At 36.3% G+C, this 19,548-nt stretch overlaps 1 protein-coding gene across 1 annotated transcript; it reads left to right on the top strand.

Moving 5' to 3' along the window:
- Positions 1–688: 688 nt before the first annotated feature.
- LOC104598428 (uncharacterized) lies at positions 689–18,906 on the top strand. Its single transcript, XM_010260483.3, has 12 exons — positions 689–957; positions 2,049–2,133; positions 5,627–5,678; positions 5,780–5,800; positions 5,896–5,949; positions 6,407–6,457; positions 10,463–10,525; positions 14,714–14,779; positions 14,921–14,959; positions 16,572–16,694; positions 16,843–16,935; positions 18,288–18,906. The coding sequence occupies exons 1-12, from the start codon at positions 864–866 to the stop codon at positions 18,549–18,551; spliced, it is 1,005 nt and encodes a 334-aa protein (XP_010258785.1). The 5' UTR covers positions 689–863; the 3' UTR covers positions 18,552–18,906.
- Positions 18,907–19,548: the final 642 nt, after the last annotated feature.

The raw sequence follows: 19,548 nt of genomic DNA, 5'->3' as shown, positions 1-19,548 counted from the left end.
TGGCTCATAGGGCCTCTGTCTGTTCTAACCCCTGAGATGAAAGATTCGAATCCAATGGTTTAGACTTTAAACAGACCCACGAGTCCGGATCACATACTAATACCCTATCAATATCATCTGACACCACACATCTCTCACTTTTATGGTGAGATGTGTGGTATCAGATCAAGCTGGTAGGTGTTGGAACTTATTTTGTTAGCGGAAGATCCCCACCCGTTATTTCGTCCCTTCATGTTGCATTTCGGACAAGAGCAATGCCAATTTGTCCTGAAGCTACGTTAGATCTAAAATCCATGCCGTTGGATCTACATTCGTTCATGTACGTGCCGAAGATCCACGGCATTGACCTCAATTCAAATTCGACTTTTCAGCAGTAATCAATTGGCTATTATGTGGTGGATATCCCAGAAACTTCTGACCAATCAAGTGGAATTATAAACGTAAACGTGATAGCCAATAATGTGGTGGACGTGGATATCTCATAACTTTTGATCGGTCAATTCCGATCCATATCTTCCCCGCATCATAGATTTTCCCGATTTTTCCGGATTTCTATTATAAAGGGTACTTTCGTAATATTGATATAGATCGAGGTTATTTATCAGAGAAAAATGGCGGGTCCAACCAACCGTCAGTCGGTCACTCTAACAGACAATTCACAAATTGCACGAGCACGTCTAATAGGATCATAAGGCATTAGTGTAGTTCTTAGCTTCCAAACCCTGTCTGTATGCGTCTCAGGAAAATCCCACGAAACTCCTTCGAAGTTCGAGCAGTAGAGTTTACTGGAGAAAGCCATCAAAAGGCTAAATGCCTCCAAGATCGTGGATCCAACAAACCAAACCCCAACTCATCCCACATCAATGGCTTCTCTGCAACTGCATATCATCTCCGGCTTCATCTTCACCCTCCTCTTCATCCCGATTTCATATTCTATACCCTTTATCGTATTACACGGTGAGAATCTCTCTCCCTCTCTCTCTCTCATTCCCATTTCAGTTGCTTGATTTCAACTTTGTTTATTTTATCAAGTCTATGAACTTGTAAGCCCAATTACGCATCTTTCTTGGGCCATTGGAAGTGATTATTACACCTATTCGGAACCTTGTTCTTAGTTGATATAGTTTAAGCTCCAACATTCAGTTGCATAAAGAAGAAATTGCAAATTCTATTTGATAAATATCTACGGCGATATAGACTACTTTTCTCTGCAATCAAGCCGTGGTATGTTCTTAGCCGTGATCTGTCGTCAGTCACTAACTCGTTTTCGTATGTACACCACGTTGCTTGCTTGAACAATTCTAGATTGATGGTCAAGGAAATCGGTGACCCGCATGCTGAGTTCAGAGTGTAATTAAATTGCACAGATGTGTACTTTTATAGCACTAAAATGGTTACTTGTTATCACCCCAATTCTTCCCTTTTATAACTTTAATTTAATTTTAGTGCTATATTACCGGTACCTTAGTTGATTTATTGTTAGAAATGGCAATGTGATAAGGAGATTTTCCCCAAGCTTTAGTTTCAGCTTTTCTTTGCTTTTTCTTCGACCATCTTTCCTGTCTTTTGGACTACGTTAATTTTCAACTGCCTGTGTAGTAGGAAGGCCTTATATACAATAAACTTATTGGTTTAGGAACAAAAAATAGGAATTCTGTTTTCTTTTCAAAGTCTAAAACGGAATAAAAGAGTTAGAGAAAAACAAGAGTTTCCTCGAAGTATTCATTGATTAAAGTAAATTGACATTACAAAGGCGTAAAGCATTGGTGAAAAAAGAAATTAACATGTTAAATGTCATTTCAACAGATATGCTTTGTAAGATTCTTCACTTAAGTCATATCTTGGAGTTTCTTCTGTTACTTCTTAATTTACTATTAGATTGCTCTACTATCAGTTTGCATTCTTCACTATCCTCATGGTTATTGCCAACCATATTTCAAACTTCCTACATTTTAAGGACTCTGTACACAATATGAATTCAAATGACAATTTTGTGTAGGACCTTTGTTAGTGCTGCACTTCTATTCTAACAGACAACTTAATGGCAGGTGTTGCAGGTAACTGCTCTTATCGAGGAGTCTCCAAATTCACTAAGCATCTGAGTAACTGGTCCGGTTCTAAAGGATTTTGCATGTATGGCCTCTTATATTTTATGTTTACTTATGTATGGTTGTTTTGTATTCTACCCTGTTTATGAGAATGATTGCTCACTAATAATTCCTTTTAAGTATTTCTGATCTGAACTTTTTTAAGTAAATGATTTTTATCAGGGCTTACAGCTATGCTCCTACTACTTTGTCTTAGAAAGGGAGTAACTGTTAACTTTACATAGATAAAGTAACAATGCTTTGAAAAAGGCATTTTACAAAACAATTTTATGAACTTAATTTGATGCTTGTGTAGTATGTCCATCATGTGAATACTTTCAAATACCTCAGTCAAGTGAATATTACTCCAAAACTGGATTATAATGGTAATATTTTGTTATTAACTTTTTTATGTCATATTCTTAGAGGTCCAAACAGTTTACAGTTAATTCATCGTATCATTTTTCTTAGCCTCTAATATGATTATAGATATATGACAAAAAATACTAAAAAATCAATAACTGATTTTGTTTTTTTCACTTGAATGTTGATTATCTGGGGAAAAGAAAAAGAAATGAACATCATGAATAAAGCATTTTCCTCTAAACCCAAACAAATTTACAATGCATTTAGGGAGACAAAGTTAGCTGGTGAAGATATGGCAAGGCTTTTGGTAAAATTAGGGCTATAATCAGGTCAGATCCAGACCAGATCCAGTCAAATCTGAATCCGATCTGATTATTGAAACTTCAAATCCAAATCTAATCTGAAATCCAAATACTGGGCTTTGATCACATTCGCGTTAAATCCAAATCCCATTTAGTGTCTTTAAAGTATAGAATTAAGAAGTCTTTAAAACAGTGTTTCCAAAGGCATGGGAGGCATCCTCTAGGTGAGGCACCCCCAAAATGCCGAGGCATATGCCAGAGGCGCTGACACATTGGAGGCATACGCCTCATATGCTTTTTTCATGAGGCGTGCTAGAGGCGTATGCCTCATGCACACCTCATGTAAAAAGATAGAAAAAAACAAAGAAAAAAAAGGAAAGGAAAGGAAGGGAAGGGAAGGGGAAGAAAAAGAAAGAAAGATAAGAAAAAAAAAAAAGAGAAAAAGAAAGAAAAGATAAGGGGAAAGAAAGTGGGCTGGGGAGTAAGCCCCCGAACCCCCCCCCCCCCCTTTTAACTAGTGATATGCATCTTCATTCTTCTTAATATAAAAGATTTTTATTATAAATAAAGAAAAATGAGATCCCCCTTTTAAGTAGGCTTACACCTCCTTGTGTTTGGGAGGCTTACGCCTCTTACATTCTGAACTACGCCTCACACCTCTAGGTAGTGGAATGCCTCACGTCATGCCTCCGCATTTTAAAACATTGCTTTAAAAAAGTAATCACCTTTTATACATATAATAAATTTATATATATTTTAATGACTGGCAGCTGCCCTTGATGGTTGACTTCAAAGTCTGAGAAGAACTGACATGGATCTGTCTGGGAGTGATAGGAGAATCTGGAGGTGGGACAAATCTAGTGTATTTTCTGCCAAATCATTCCATAACCAGATTGCTTGGGGCGGGGGGTTGGCGGTCTCCTTCCTGCTTTGATCTTCTGCTCTATACTCCTGCCTAACCAAGGAAAATCTGATTAGGAGGAGAGTGGGGCTGAATGATGTTTGCTCCCTTTGTCCAATGAAGCTTCCAAGAGTGCAAACCAATTGTTCATCCATTGCAAGATATCAAATATAGCTTGGAGCTGGGTTAAAAATATCTTTGGGGGAGTAGGTTGTAACCCTGGAACAGTGGAAGAATTTATTAGGGGCTGGAAAATGCAGGATCTCAGTAAAGAAGGAAAATTTTGTTGATGATTGCTCTTTTTGGAAGGTTTTTGGATTATTTGGAGTGAAAGGGATTCAAGGTTTTTTTACAACAAATTTGAGATAGAAGAGGGTTCACTAGCTAAACTAAACACAAGAAAATTTCTTGGGTGGGTGTGCATAGCAGGGTAAACAGGATATCATATGATATATTTTCGGATAAAAGGAACTATTTCGTAAATCCCGTTATGTAAGGTGTATATTCCCTTGTACAGTCCCTTGGTGTACATGAGGTGTTTGTATGGTTTGGTTTTGTTTTGTTTAATGAATAAATACTTAAGAAGACCTTCTTCAATATACATAATGAATTTTAATCAGATCAGGTGTCAAATCCACAGCCTATCTGATTGTTAAACAGATGCAGATTTTAGTATTCAAATCCAAATTAATTGGACTGGATGTCAGTTCATGTTTTGGACTTTCGGAGTTCATTGACAGCCGTAGGTGAAACTGATGCATTCTGGTCAAATGAGCAAAGTAGTCACATAACCTTGTATGAAAACACTGATGCCTGTTGCTATGCTTCGATAAACGTGGAAGTTAGTTATCAGTGCACTCAAAGGGAAAGCACAGTGTATTTAATTTTTCCTTTTTCTCCATTTACATATTAGTATCTGGACTCATCAGTAAAGATTAATCTCTATGAAGATGGATGAGTTAAGTTATGCCATTAGTATGTTATAGATCAAATTTTAAATAAAGACATCATCTACATAGTTCACACAGCTAATCCATATTGTGATAAAACTAGAGAAATTTAAAATGGATAAGCTCTTATAGATGTAAATTATGTGACTAGGTATTCAAGTTCCTCTGCCATGAAATAATGTGCAGTGCCCAAGGCACATAAAGATCTGGAATCTGCAATTTGTTGGGGCTAGGGAAGAACAGATGCTCTTTTCTAGACACCCAAAATCAGTACAGGAATGAAAGGATTAAAGTAAAAAGGTTACACAAATGTTGTCATAGCTTAATGGTGTAGCTGATGCTTTGGCAAGACAAGGGGCAGGGAGTAGTCAATTCTATTGAGGTTTGATCCCCCAAAGGAGAGAACTTGTATTGAACATCGCAATTGGGACAAAAAAGGATGGAAGAAAAATGGATTACAGACTTACCACCCACAAAATGGATGGAAAAAAAAAAAAAAAAAAAAACTTACAAACAAAGCCTCCCTAGTAACTCCTTGCTTAGCTAAAGTGTCAGCCATTCCATTTGCTGACCTTACCCATTTAAAATGCATCCCAATCTCCCTTGCTAAGATAATAATCTCTCTTACAGGTTGTCTAAGAGACCAAACTCCCAAGCATCCTTTCATAATAATTAAGAAAGATTGAAGACTGGTTCTGTACAATGTTGTTAAAATCTTTTTTTTTTATTGGAAATGGTAACTTTCATTACTGAAAAAGATAAGAGTACAACCATCAAGCACTTACAACTGACTCTGTACTGATCAAGAAAAAAGGTTGAAGGGAAAAGGTTCAGTAAATTATCTCTTCTTTTATTGGGAAATCTAATTTGGTTATGTTCTGCTGTAATATGCTACCGAATGATCATAAAAGACAAAACCCTGCTTTGTGATGATCTTTCTCTTATTTGTCCATTTCTTTGTGTGGATGAGCATTTTGAATATGCAAGAGTGGCAGTCTGACTTCTCTTTCCTCCCTGTAGAGAAGTTGGAGATGGAGCATGGGATTCTTGGATCATGCCCCTTCAGGAACAAGTTAGACATCCATGCTTATAACAAGTTTCCCAGTTTATCATATGTAATTTTTAGTATCATCTAATTGTGAGTTGTAACTTAAATATCTTACGTGTATGCAGATAAAGATTGTCTGTGATAAGGTCGTAAAGCCATTTGGGTAATGTGTTTACTTTTCTAGTTCTAGAATTTGAGGTTTATCATATTCTCCTAACAATTTCACTAAATTGATTTATAGGTGAAGGAAATGAAAGAACTCAGTCAGGGCTACAACATTGTTGGACTCTCCCAGGTACTACAGAGCTTCTATTTTTTCTGCATGACCTTTGTAATGTTGTCATTTTCTTTTTAACTTAATGTACCATATACCATTGTGCATTAAGTTGTAGTTTCCTCTTTTCTTATTGTGCTTTCAGCCTATTTTTAGCTTCAGTACATCTTTCTGTAATTTTCCGAATTCCAGCCTTCAACTAAATTTGCATTTTTGTATCTATTATCTTTGCTTTTTCGTAAATAGTCTCTTCAATCTGCTATCGATCTACACACATACACACCCCATTGGAAAGAAAACCTTGACAATTTAATTAAATATAACAGTGAAAGATCTAGAATTTATATACTAAATATTAGGTCATTCTGCATACTCCACAGCTATATCCTCTCCCTCTCTCCCTCTCTCTAATACTTGATTCAAATTCTAAGGTATTTCAAAGATATCTAACATCCCAACAATTTCTTGATTTCCACAGGGTAACTTAATAGGTCGAGGAGTTCTTGAGTTTTGTGAAGGAGGACCACCTGTAAGTACTATTCTGATATATTCTTTTATCTTGTTTATTAATTATTCCACAAATTTTGGGGGCATTCTTCCTGTTTGCATCTTGAGACTGAAAAAAAGTCTATGCATGGCAGAATTTTTCCAATGCTGAGTTATGTGCACCAATATGATGGCTTGGTAATCTGTAAATGGTTTCATCCTAGTATAAATACTATATTGAAAAAGGTTGAAACATGAGCAAGTGGATTACATAAATTATTAAAAGTATGAGATTCAAGCTATCATGATTTTCTTCATTGGAAATGGCTTTCAACAATGGCATTGATGTTTTTAAAACAGATAAAGTTTGAGTTTAGTAACTTGAATTTTTACCAACTGTGAAAAGAAAATTCATTTCCAATAGATTGGAACAGTAAAAGGTGTTTTATGTTAAAATAGGACATTTTTTTTCTTTTAATCAATGGATGACTGTTAACCAAAGTTACTAAGTTAGGTTTCAGGTGTGCAATGGTGCATGGATGCCACAATTACTTGATCAGGTTGACCCTGCAAACCTGTAACCCAAGGATCAAGAATTTCTTAAATTGTGATCTATAGTTGAAGTAGGGATGTAAATGAATAAAATCGAATTTGGATAGGGGTATATTCAAATTTGATTCGATAAGAAAACCAAGCTATCCAAATCAATCCGAATCCAACGGATATATGGCAACCCCTACTCGCATTCAATTCATTTATATAATCAGATATTCAATTCAAATTCTATCCGATTCATATGAAGAGATTCAAGAGGTGTACCTAAGAACTGAAAATGACTTGAAAAGATTAAACTGTGACAGACTGGAAGAGACAAATTCAGAGAGAAGGCCTAGTAGCTGGAACCAAACTACTAACCCCTGCATCTGGTATGGTGTTTCATGTTCCAGAATCACATTTCTCATCTTGTTCTTGAAGGACTAGATCTCCATAGCAGCTTCGAACCCTTAACCAAACTGAACAGCTTCATGTCTTAAGCTCAAGAGGAAGCGTTTTCTCTGACCTCACTGCAGTCTGCACAAAAGCTTCTTTGTCTCTGATTTTCAATTGACCTCACTAGAGACTTCTCATCCAGATTACCATCACTTTTCTGGTGACTGAGACCTCTTCTATGACTAAGGAATAGACTTCCCCTGAACTGATTTTCAATTGAACCTTAAGGGACCAGTGACCAACAGCAGTGAGTGGAAAGCCCGGTGATGACAATAAGATGTTCACTTCAGTGAGGTAGCTGGTGGCAGCAATGGTGATTAGCATTTGTTTTAGGTAGGTTTAGGGCTATATGCAGGGGAAAGCACAAAAAACAATAAAGGAGAGAATGCTATTGATCCATTCAAGGTCCTGGTCAGCCATTTTAATGTTTTTTTTTTTTTTTTGAAAAGTGGTGAAATTTTCATTGAGAATTTAGAGAGAGGCTTCACCAGCTACAAGTCAAAGAGAAAAGACTACAAAAATAATATAATGCATGCTTGTTTAATGGTTTTGTATATCAAGGGTTTTACAAAAATAATATTAAATATTAAATATGAATTACATTTATTATTAATAATTATCTATAAAACAATATATATTATATATTATGCATGTTATCAAATAGAATCAGATTTTAGTGGATCAAATAAGGTAATATCCAAATTTGATCCAACAAGTTAATCGACCACAAATACCAATCTGATTCAATTCATTTAATTGCTAACAGATATCTGAATGCAGCATAAGCAGATCGGATTCAAATTTGAATCAGAATATCAGATTGATAACTGATTCATCTGCAGCCCTAAGTTGAAGAGCTAATAAAACATGATTGCATAGTTGTCAAGGCAATTGCCTAGGCAACAACATGCTCATGGAGATTCACCTCGCCTGAGTGCCCAGTTTTTCTTGTACGAGGCTCTATATAGTATTTTTATTTTTTATTTCTAATATTATAATAAAAATATACTTTCTTTTGGAAAATGTAAAGTATATTTGTATTAATGATTCAAGGGTAATCCCCCAGTACACTAGGTACAATAAGTAGCTGTACAAACAGAGAGAATACACAGTATTTCAGATATTGTGATAATTACAAAAAAAAGAGCTTCAGTTGAGAGGTTAGGAGCATGAGCCGAAGAAAAGAAAATTGCTTTCATGTTTCAAATCATTTAATCCATTTGAGAGGATTTGCCATAAAAAAAAAAAAAAAAAACTCTGCAGATCCTCTCCATCCAGATAGTCCAAAAGGCAGGAGCTAGACATTATTTAACTAAATTATTCATTTTTGGGGGGTTTATATACTAGTTTCTTTTATTATTATCTTATTTTGTTATGGTTCAATCAGTGCAGATATTGGTATATGCTGTCTTGAATCGTTGAAGACTTCAAAACCTGAACCTATAAGCAAGGAAGAACTTCAGTTTTTATCCAATCAACACATTCTTCTTCCACCGTTTCTGTTCTTCTCTTCCTAGGACAATAACAGGGGTTCAGCCCCTATATTTTCAGAATTTTATTTTAATTATTCTTTTCTTCTAATGAAGATTATTATAACTACTAGTAAAATATAGTAGAATTTTTTTAGCAGAAATCTAATCCGGAGGAGGTGGTTATCAATTGTGCAGTTGACATGTTGAGAGCTTGGTTGCCTATTCTTACATGTTTCAGTTCTATGACTTCTCTTCCTCTTTTTTGAATATAGGTTTTTTTGGGGGTCCTTAAAGGAAAGTTTTTGTATAGAAACTACTTGTACAGAGGACCATACATGTATATTTTTTCAGCTAATACAATATACTTTGTCTTTCTCAAAAAAAAAAAGAAACTACTAGTAAAATATGATTGCTGATTTCCATGGAACCAAGAAAATTACCCTAGGATTTAGGGGTTTTATTATAAAAAAAAAATTCCTAGGTAGGCACCAGGTAACAAAGTCCCCCCTTGTCTCCTAGCCTTGCCTTGGCACCTTGAAAATTATGCATAATTGTGGATTTGGTACTGCTTTTGCCAGAATTTTCTGAGATTAACAAATCAGGTTTTGGTAATAGCTGTTGGGATATATGCAAGGCCATGTAATGTACTTCTTTAATTTCTGAATATTCTTGTGTTTTGTGGGGTGCTAGCTCATCACCCTTGATTTCGTTCTACTTTTTCTTTTCTTAATTTATTATAAAAAAAAAGCTAAGAAAATTTCCATCTGCTTGCTCAGTCACCACCATTTAAGTATCAATCTGGAGATGTTAAATTGGGGTTTTCTTTGTTATAATGGGTTGCAAGTACCTTGGGCAATCAGAAAAACTGCAGAGAGATGGTCAGTTGATGAACAAGATACGGATATACAAAAAAAAAAAAAAATTCTTTATCTAGGAATATTGTTGGCCAGCATTGAAGTTGTTTATATTAGATGATTGGATGAGGTTTATTTCTTACACAATAAGTTTTACATAGAAAAGTTAAATGGTCAGTTCAAATCAAGGCAGGGTTCAATTCCAGTTCTAGTGTTGAACTCTCCTCACACTTTATGTCATATATTATCAATAAATTCTATATAAATATATATATGCATTGTATATACATATATTATATTTATAATATGTTACATATTTATTTATAATTTATATTATAAATATAAAAAACCAAAAAACCAAAGAACTGAACCGGTCAACCGGTGGTACTGGTTCGGTTTTGGTTCAGAGAAATACAAAAACCGGTAGGACCGGTTCAGTTTCAGAAAATTGCCCATGGTTTGGTTAACCAAATCGTGGGCACCCCTAGCTATCTGGCACCTTCTTTGCATATCAATATCATTTTCATGTATATTCCAAGAATTTTCCACATAATATTTTGATTTTCCATCTTACCCACACATATTCATACAACATATCTTGCCTCATGTGTATCTGTAGCATTTCTTTTAAGGCAATTCTATTATTAGTCATCCTCAATAAGTTTTCTCATTTATGTTTCACATTTGTGGTTTAAAATAAATACAATGATTTGGTTTCTGTCTTTGAAACAGATTAAAAATTTCATCTCACTGGGAGGTCCTCATGCTGGCACTGCTTCTGTTCCACTTTGTGGTGTAAGTGCTCTTAAGGAGTTTTCAGTTGTTTTCATCATACATGCAATGCACTCTAATAAATTATTGTGGACATGAAAAAAGATAAGAATTTTTAGTTGGAATAAGTGTAGAAGAAAATTTTAAGAATCTTAATTCAATCTGTATTTTTTTATGGCATTTGGTGGAGGAATAGAAAGTTACCTATGAAGTAACAATTATCAATAGGCTAATGCCTTGAGATTAAAATGTCTGATAGTAAACAGGTAAAGTAGCATTTAATTGTTCCCAGAATGAGATGACAGTTTCACTATTAAGTACCATTTGGATTTGTATGATTTTGGATCCAAAGGAAAAGCTAGCTAATTGAGATAGACAGATAGCCATATTGATGTTAGACTGCTTGTTCTGATACCAAATGATGTAGGGATGGATGGATATGACCCAAGGGTGAGGTAAGGAAGGTATTAGTTAATAAGTTTTATGGGCAATTTTAGGACTAGAAGTAGGGATTGGTCATGCTAGGAAGGGCCTCTGAGCTTCACTACTAAATTGCAGGTTTGTTCCATGATCTAGGATTGGAATTTTCAAATTAAATTTTGTAGGTAAATTTTGAAGGGGGAGACCAAGTTTGGTAGGGTTCAGATTTATCCTTTCACAAAAGGACATAAAATATTTTTTGAAAAAAAAAAGAAAATTTTGAAAACTAGGTTTCTAAATGAAGTTTTAGGATGAATAGGGATATCAACAGGTTGGGTTTGATACAGGTTTGCCTCCATCCTAACCAAACCCTCCAATCATCCCACCCAACCCGATTTAATAGTATGCATTTTCCGAATATGACCTGACACACAATCTGTCAATTGTATTTTTTATAACACGTTTTGAAAACCCAAGAACACTTAATTTAAGTTGGAATTTGGCTTATGGATTCCAAGGTGTCACTTCCTCCATGGTGAAAGAACACACATGAAAATAAATCCAAAACTTCAAGGTTATGGGGTTAGAAGTCATGACCTGTAAGGCCAGGACAGCAAAACCAGAATCTGACTTGGATTGAAGATCAAAACCCTAACTTGACCCTATAGGGTTGGGACCATTGGGTCAAGTTGGGTTTACTGTTTAACCCAAACCATTGACATCTAATAAATGCTTGTAGAAATTAGAGAGAAGATAGAAAGAGAAAGGAGAAAGCCCGGAGCCACTCAATGGGATGCCTAGAATCACTCTTGAGTGTGAGAATCACTCACCACTCTTAGTATGTGTGTGTAAATCATCACTATCATAAAATATAACTCATAAACTAAGGGTCCATTTGGTTCGCAGTCAGAATCAAAACCGGAATTGGAACCGAAATCCTCCGGAATCGGAACCGGAATGGTCCATTCCCATAGTCTGTTTGGTTCAGACAGGAATGGGAATGGAAATTGAAATCAGCAGGAATGGGATTTTATTCCCAAGGGAGGGGCAGGGAATGGTCATTCCCTTAAATGGGGGAATTCCATTCCAGCAGGAATGGGAATGGGATTCCGATTCCATCCAACCAAACAGTTGGAATTGGAATAGCCCATTCCGATTCCAATTCCAGACCCCTATTCCCATGAACCAAACAGGGCCTAAGAAGTGTTAAGCATAGCTAAACTATGACCAGAAAAATCAAACTCTTAGGCTGGACCCCCCAGGGCCAAACACACACAGTACATAATCAACTACATGTAAAACGACCAAAATACCCCTACAAAAATACATGATTACATATAAAGTTCAAAAAATTCCATATCTGACCACTTTGCTCCCACTTTATATATGCTATCATAAGAGGTACATTCATGGACTCACATGCTAGACTCAAATAAGGATTTCTCAATGACAGCTTGGTTTTGATACCTGAATATGTAAATATTAATTAGCAGTTGGTACCGTTAGCTAACATCTTCTACTAATAATATTACTAGTTAACATTCCAGAGAAATAAATCTTTCAGGACCATCCAATCCAGTTACTGCTCATAGGCCTTCCAAAATTCAGTTGAGATGGGAATCACATTTCCACAAATGGTGAAATTTGAACTCTATAGGTCCTGGATTACCCATAGAGGGCAGAAACATCATTTCTTTCTTTTGAGGTCCAGTGGGAATAGGAGATTCAAATCAATGTTTTAAAAGGCAGAGGCGTGACGTGAGGCATTCCACTACCTAGAGGCGTGAGACCGTAGTTCAGAATGTAAGAGGTGTAAGCCTCCCAAACACAAGGAGGCATAAGCCTCCTTAAGAGGAGGGGGATGAGGAGGAAGGAGGATCTCATTTTTCTTTATTTTTAATAAAAATCTTTTATATTTTTTAAAGAGAAAGATAACTTGTATTCAAAAAAAGGAGGATCCCTTCCCTTTCTTTTTCTTTCTTTTTATTTCTTTTCCATTCCTTTTTTTCTTTTTTTTTTCTTTTTTCCTTTCTTTTGTTTTTTTATATGAAGTTTGCATGAGGCATACACCTCTAGCATGCCTCATGAAAAAAGCATATGAGGCGGAGGCCTCTTGCACCTGAGGCGTACACCAATGTTTTAAAACATGGAGGCGTGAAACAAGGCGTTCCACTACCTAGAGGCATGAGGCATAGTTCAGAACGCAAGAGGCGTAAGCCTCCTTAAGAGGAGGGGGGTTAGGAGGATGAAGAGGAAGGAGGGATCTCATTTTTTCTTTATTTTTAATAAAAATCTTTTATATTAAGAAGAATAAAGATGCATAACATTAGTTGAAAGGGGGGTCTTTTCAAAGCATAGCCAAAGGGGCAGGGGGCAAACCACTTTCTTTCCCATTATCATTTCTTCCCTTCCCCTTCCTTTTCTTTTTTTTTTTCTTCTCTTTCTTTTTCTTTCCCTTCCCTTTCTTTTCCTTTCCCTTCCTTTCCTTTTTTTCTTTTTTCTTTTTTTGTCTTTTTATATAAGATGTGCACGAGGCATGCGCCTCTAGCATGCCTCATGGAAAAAGTGCATGAGCCGTGCGCCTCTAGCATGCCTCATGGAAAAAGTGCATGAGGCGTACACCTCTTGCACCTGAGGCGTACGCCTCAAAGGTGTCAGCGCCTCTAGAATACACCTCAAGGCATTTTAGGAGTGCCTTGCCTGGAGGCATTCCTCCAAGCGTATGCCTCCCACGCCTTTTAAAACATTGTCGTACACCTCATAGGTGTTAGTGCCTCTAGCATACGCCTCAGGGTGCTTGGGGCACCTCACCTGGAAGCACGCTTCCAGGCGTACTCCTCCCACACATTTTAAAACACTGATTCAAACAGGGCATTATTACTAGCTGCCATACAAGGAATCCAGATTGTTGACCAACTTGGGATGGAGAATCTACTAGTTGGAGATACTAAGGTGGTTGTGGGATGGCTCCAGATTCTATTACTTGGTGTTATAGGGATCTTCTAAAAAAAAGTTACTTGGTGACAAGGGATGCCACAGTTATATTTCAATGGTGAGCAGATCGGAAAATGTAATGGCAGACTATTTTTCTACACAAGGGGTTAATCAGGAATAGTTATTTTCGGCTACATTGTAATTGCTTAAGCTTTGAAAATCCATTATTTTAAAGGGAGGTTGCATTCTGTACCTCTCCTTTTCTTCTTCACTCAATAAATATATTAGGTATGGGTGTGTGTAGCCTTTTTAGGTCAGTCATAGCATTTCTAAGGGCTTTATTATTGTCCTATCTTATTATCAGTTTTACATTTCCTATTTAATAAATTATTCTCATTATCTTTCATGAAAGAAAAATCTTAACCATCATTTCTGTCTAGATTTTTTCTTGGCAGCCCAACCTCTTCCTGAATTACCCAAAAAAAAAAAAGAAATGCAACAGGAAAAGGTAGCTTATTTTCTTTGTTCATATTTTAATATGGTTTTGATATGAGATACTAAGTGCACCCACATTTGTTAGTTTCCACCCCTACATGTTACCAAGTTATCTATCATGGTATTTTTAATGCTATGTTATAATACATACTTGTATTCTATTGAGAAGTACCTTAAATTTCCCATGTGTATTGCCAACAAGCCATATATTCATGGTGTATCTTTCTAAAATCATTTCAATGATAGGGATTTCCTGACAATTTATTTAATTTGCAATTGATAGCCTTGACAAATTAAATAAAATGCAAGTAGAATTAACTTCCAATTCTAGCTTGTCTGTTAAAGGGATTTCCTAATTTGCAGACTGGTGTCATATGTGTTCTCGTGGACAGCCTAATCAGATTAGAGATTTATTCTGACTATGTCCAGGTCTATATCTCTATCACCTTGATATGACTCGCACTATTGTTACATATTATATCGCTGTCTAAGTTTTTTTTCTCATTTGGTTTACTGTGACGAGCCTTAAAATTAATGGACCTGCCTAACTTTAGTTTGATGGATTCACAGGCTCATTTGGCTCCCAGTGGTTATCTTAAAATTCCAACGGTGAGTAGAACACTTTAGTATGGTTTGGACAAGGCTTAGTTGAGTTGAGTTGAGTTGAGTTGAGTACAACACTTTAATAAACTAAGATATGTAGTCAAGTTGGTCTACCGCATGGCATTCGTTTTGACATTTTGATCTCTTTTTTTTTTTTGTGGCAGGTTTTATAATTTGTGGCACTCAATGCATAAATTGTTATACATGGCAATTTGTTTTAACATTTTGGTCTCTAGTTAATAGATTTTTGTGATAGGGTTTATAGTCGTAAGTCGGCAGGATTAGATGTCAACTTCGCCCCCATTGGTTATGGATGTAAATAATTAATTCATCAGCCCGCACTATAAACTGTTATACTTTTTTTATTGGAAACAATCAAATTTTATTAATATAAAAACAGAATATACAAATTTACGAAGGACAAAAGTAGAATATTACATAAAATCCACCCCAAATCTCTTACATCAAGTCTCAATTCAGTTCGATTTACCCCTTGACTTGGTAAGCCATCAGCCATACTGTTAGCAGATCTAGGAACCCACTGGACAGTAACAATCAATTCCTCTGTTAGTGATTTGATTCCCCTTAAGACATATCTGTACTTCCATGTTGCTTGTGCATTCCGAGTCTCCTTCCATAATTACACTGTAGCTTAGTTCTTTCCCTAGTTTCAGGTCATGCAAAACTGCTAATACTGCCCTCGTTGTGTCACCAAAACCAATAGGTCCCAAGAACAAAACCATTACTGATCCGTCATCCATTTACCTGTCTAAATACCCCTTCAATTCTTGAGGATCCTGGATTCCTAATGCTGCAGCCATCAAATAGCCCAATTTACTACTTACCAAAGTAGTTTCAACCAGTGCTTCCAAGGATTGAGATTTGTCAAGAAAGATCCTCCTATTTATATCCTCCCAAGCCATCCATAGGATAGCCGCCCTTGTACATCTCCATAAAATTACTCTTTCGATCTGGAGACAAGAGAGGGCATAAAAATACTCTCCAGAACTGATTGAAGGCTCACCCTATAGCCAAAAGAAGAAGAAATAAAGCCAAATAGCAGAAAAAAACTATTCCTGAAAAGAAAACACATGTTAGGACATAAGCACCAGGTTGCCCTTTTTCTTTGAATGACAATTACATGTGTTAATTTTCTCATGTACCATTCCCAACAGAACGCTTTTTTCTCCAGAGAAATAGGGCCTCTCCAGATTGCACCTGCAGGAAAATCATGGGTAACAGACAGGTTAGAAATAAGTGAATCATAGAAGGAAGCACACATAAAACATTCCCAAAGCAGAAGCAGTCCACACCCTATAAACTGTTATACTTTGTTTTCATGTATCTTTGTATTATGTTCCATCTTCATTATATAAACATAATACATCTGCAAAATGTCTCATTCTGGATATTTCAATGGATTATTTTCCAAAATCATGGCATAAACTATTTATTTGTCATGGCATCATGCATAAACTTCTCAGCCAATGCAAAAGATTCTCACTCTGACTACATAATATAATCTCATTGTTGCCCTCAAGTGACTTTTAAGTATAACATGTTAATTACCATTATATTTTTTAAGTGCTATGACTGGCAAAAATTACTTCTTTTATAGGAAATTCCTGCCTACTTAGAAGGATGCAAGTTTCTCCCTAAGCTAAACAATGAACTTCCTACTGCGAGGAACTCCACTTACAAGGAGCGGTTCTGTAGCTTAGAAAATTTGGTACTTATTATGGTAAGTTCAAAACTTTATATTATTTATGCAGTTGCCATAGCCCATTTGAAATAGTGTATTTTTTCAATTGATCTTCATATGCTGCAGTTATTAAATTGGATATCTTAGCTTGCTGATCTTTTTCTTCTCATCTGTGTTTTATTATCAGTTTGAGCATGATACAATTTTGATACCTCGTGAGACGTCCTGGTTTGGATATTATCCAGATGGAGGGTTTATTCCAATTTTACCTCCACAGCAGGTAACTTGCATCCTGGATCTAAGTTTAAATTTGGAGAGCATCTGTAACAGGAGAGGGGGGAATTTGCTTTTCCAGTAGCCACATAATTAATTTTAGTTAAGATTCAGTTCATGCACATAGAAGGGATATTTCAATTTGCTTGGTGAAAGCATAAGTTATCTTGTGTTCTTTCAATGCATTAGAAGTGGAGGTTATTTGAAAATGCATTTTCTTTTCTCTGGATCATCCCACTGACTTCCTCCAACTAAAATTGTGCTGATGGGTGGTTGGTTCCTATCCAATCAGTGAAGTTTCACATGGAGCATTTTGCAGGGACTATTTATGGAATCATTAGTCAACCCATCAGGCAGTTAGGAGCATCCACATGGAATGAACAGCACCTCACAGAACACATCAAGATCCTTTTGACTTTTTTTGATAGCATAAGCTGCATAACTTTAGTTTATGTAAGCAGATTTAATACAGCTTTAGCGCATGTCCTAGCCAGGAAAGCTAGACTAAGGGGACAGCTGATATATCCCTGACATTTTTTGTGGTTCCTCATTTTGCATAAAAAAATCATAGATATTCCACCCATTCAATTGTCGAAGCACATAAGTTGTACACACTGTAGACTGTCCAGGACCATTATGCTGTTCCTCATTAAGAAACACTTGGCTTTTAAATGATATATCTGGTTATCCCCCTGTCATTTGGAGAAGGTGGAGTTCCTAGTCTCAAACTAGACCTGGCCCAAAAGTGTAATAAATTTAGAGATCCTTCAGGAACTTGTCTGTCACTAGGAGTTAAAGATATTGTCATTCTAGAGGTCATTGCTTGTCACACTGGTAAAATCTAAGGTTGACAAGTGTGAGAGCATGTGTTTGAGTCTAAGAATAGCTACTTTGTACCAAAAAAAGGCAATCTTTTAAGTCCATATCCAGTCCACCCCTCCCTAGACCCGGGTAGCTGGGACCATCACTTGGTAGTGGCCCATTATGTTGTCAAGATTCTCATCTCTTACGGGTACAAAAATGTTTTCTACCCAACAGAAAAGAGTATTTAGTTTGATAAATGAGGTCCCTGGACCTTGTGCCATACTAGATGCCTGGTTCGTCAGATCCAATTCAAAAACATCTGAAATACAAGTATTGCATCAGGTAACCATGAAGGTTTGTCAAATATTTCATTGTTGCATGAGTAGAAGCAACAACTTGAGACCATTGTTCTTTTTTCTTTTTTTTTTTTTTTTGGTCATTTTTCATTCCAATGGCATTATGTAACATGAAGTCATTAAATTACTCAATCATCCTTTTTTCTTCCATCATTTCAGTAACATTATGTAATTTGACGCCATATGTCGATGTTTGCAGACAAAACTCTACATTGAAGATTGGATTGGCCTGAAAACCTTGGATGATGCTGGTAGGGTTAAATATATTAGTGTGCCAGGACAACATCTACAAATCTCTAATGCTAATATGAAGAAGTATATCGTGCCATACTTGAGAGGCCAAAATTCAACAACAGATACAGGAATCGGGGGATCGTCGTCTCACAGATGGCCCTTGTCAATCTGGACTTACATCAGGGAATTAGTTGGAGACACTAAAAATTGGCCATTTCTACGCACATAATCCACTTGCATATAGTTCGGGGCCATATCTTACACGTGAATTGTATAGAGAATGCGTGTTTTGAATTCAGGGGGCTTCTCTATACATGTACAGTGATTAGAAAGCCCTTTCAAATCCCATCATACAAGTGACTTTTTAAAGGCTGGCATTGGACTGACATCATTGAAAAGTATAGGTTCAAGTCTCATAAAGTTGTTCTTAAGCCATTTAAATGAAACTTCATTCATGATATACGATGTCAAAGTTATTCTCACCTTTTATTAATAATAAATAATAAATATACTAGATCATTGTTATTACTCAATATCTAAATTCAACTGAGTCCAATCTGAATTCAATGGATAACATTTGTTTCAAATGGATCAACTTTGTATCTAGCTCTATCCAAGTTGATCTTACATCCCTTTGCAACCTTACTGCTACCCCCAACAAACAAACAAAAAAAAGGGGGGGGGGGGGGGGGGGGGGAAGAATCTGCACCATCGGAATCTAGAGATGAGCTTCACAACTGGGTCGTCCTACACAAAGTGAAATTCTAATCCATCAGTAAGGTATGCCATTTTGTCTTTCTTTTTCTGGTATTCTTATGCAGTGCTATAAATCCTGCCTAATAAATACATTTTTGAAGTCTATTAGTCCAACGCCTCATATCTGCTTTTAAATCCTGCCTAATAAATCATTAGACTTTCTAAGAACTGCATGCATGATTCTACTCACACCCTTGACCAGATGAAGGGGAAAATTCCAAGTGTTTCTACAACAGATGGGCAAGATTCCTTACTGATGGATTGGAGAAGCTAAAGCGTGACAACTAAGTTCAAGCATCATTTAACATCCGGGAAATGGAGAAAAACTTACAGCACTCCCTCTGGATTGGTTGAATACCACCTAAAGGTTTGTGTTTTTTCCTTATTAACCCCCAAACTTTAGATAGAGGGGAGGCCGCCTTGATACAGCGGATGACGGACTTACCCCCAACCCAAAAAAAAAAAAAAGA

This window comes from Nelumbo nucifera, chromosome 6, assembly GCF_055504915.1.
Source record: "Nelumbo nucifera cultivar China Antique chromosome 6, China Antique-T2T, whole genome shotgun sequence".
Classification (NCBI taxonomy): domain Eukaryota; kingdom Viridiplantae; phylum Streptophyta; class Magnoliopsida; order Proteales; family Nelumbonaceae; genus Nelumbo; species Nelumbo nucifera.
This window is presented reverse-complemented; position numbering and strand designations above follow the sequence as displayed.

What these genes read in the sequence shown, in the direction of transcription:
- LOC104598428 (XM_010260483.3), top strand. Translation starts at nt 864, where the DNA reads ATGGCTTCTCTGCAACTGCATATCATCTCCGGCTTCATCTTCACCCTC. An exon ending in CTTCTGTTCCACTTTGTGGT is followed by an intron (nt 10,526 to 14,713) that starts GTAAGTGCTCTT and finishes CCTAATTTGCAG; the next exon opens with ACTGGTGTCATATGTGTTCT. An exon ending in AAAATTTGGTACTTATTATG is followed by an intron (nt 16,695 to 16,842) that starts GTAAGTTCAAAA and finishes TTTTATTATCAG; the next exon opens with TTTGAGCATGATACAATTTT.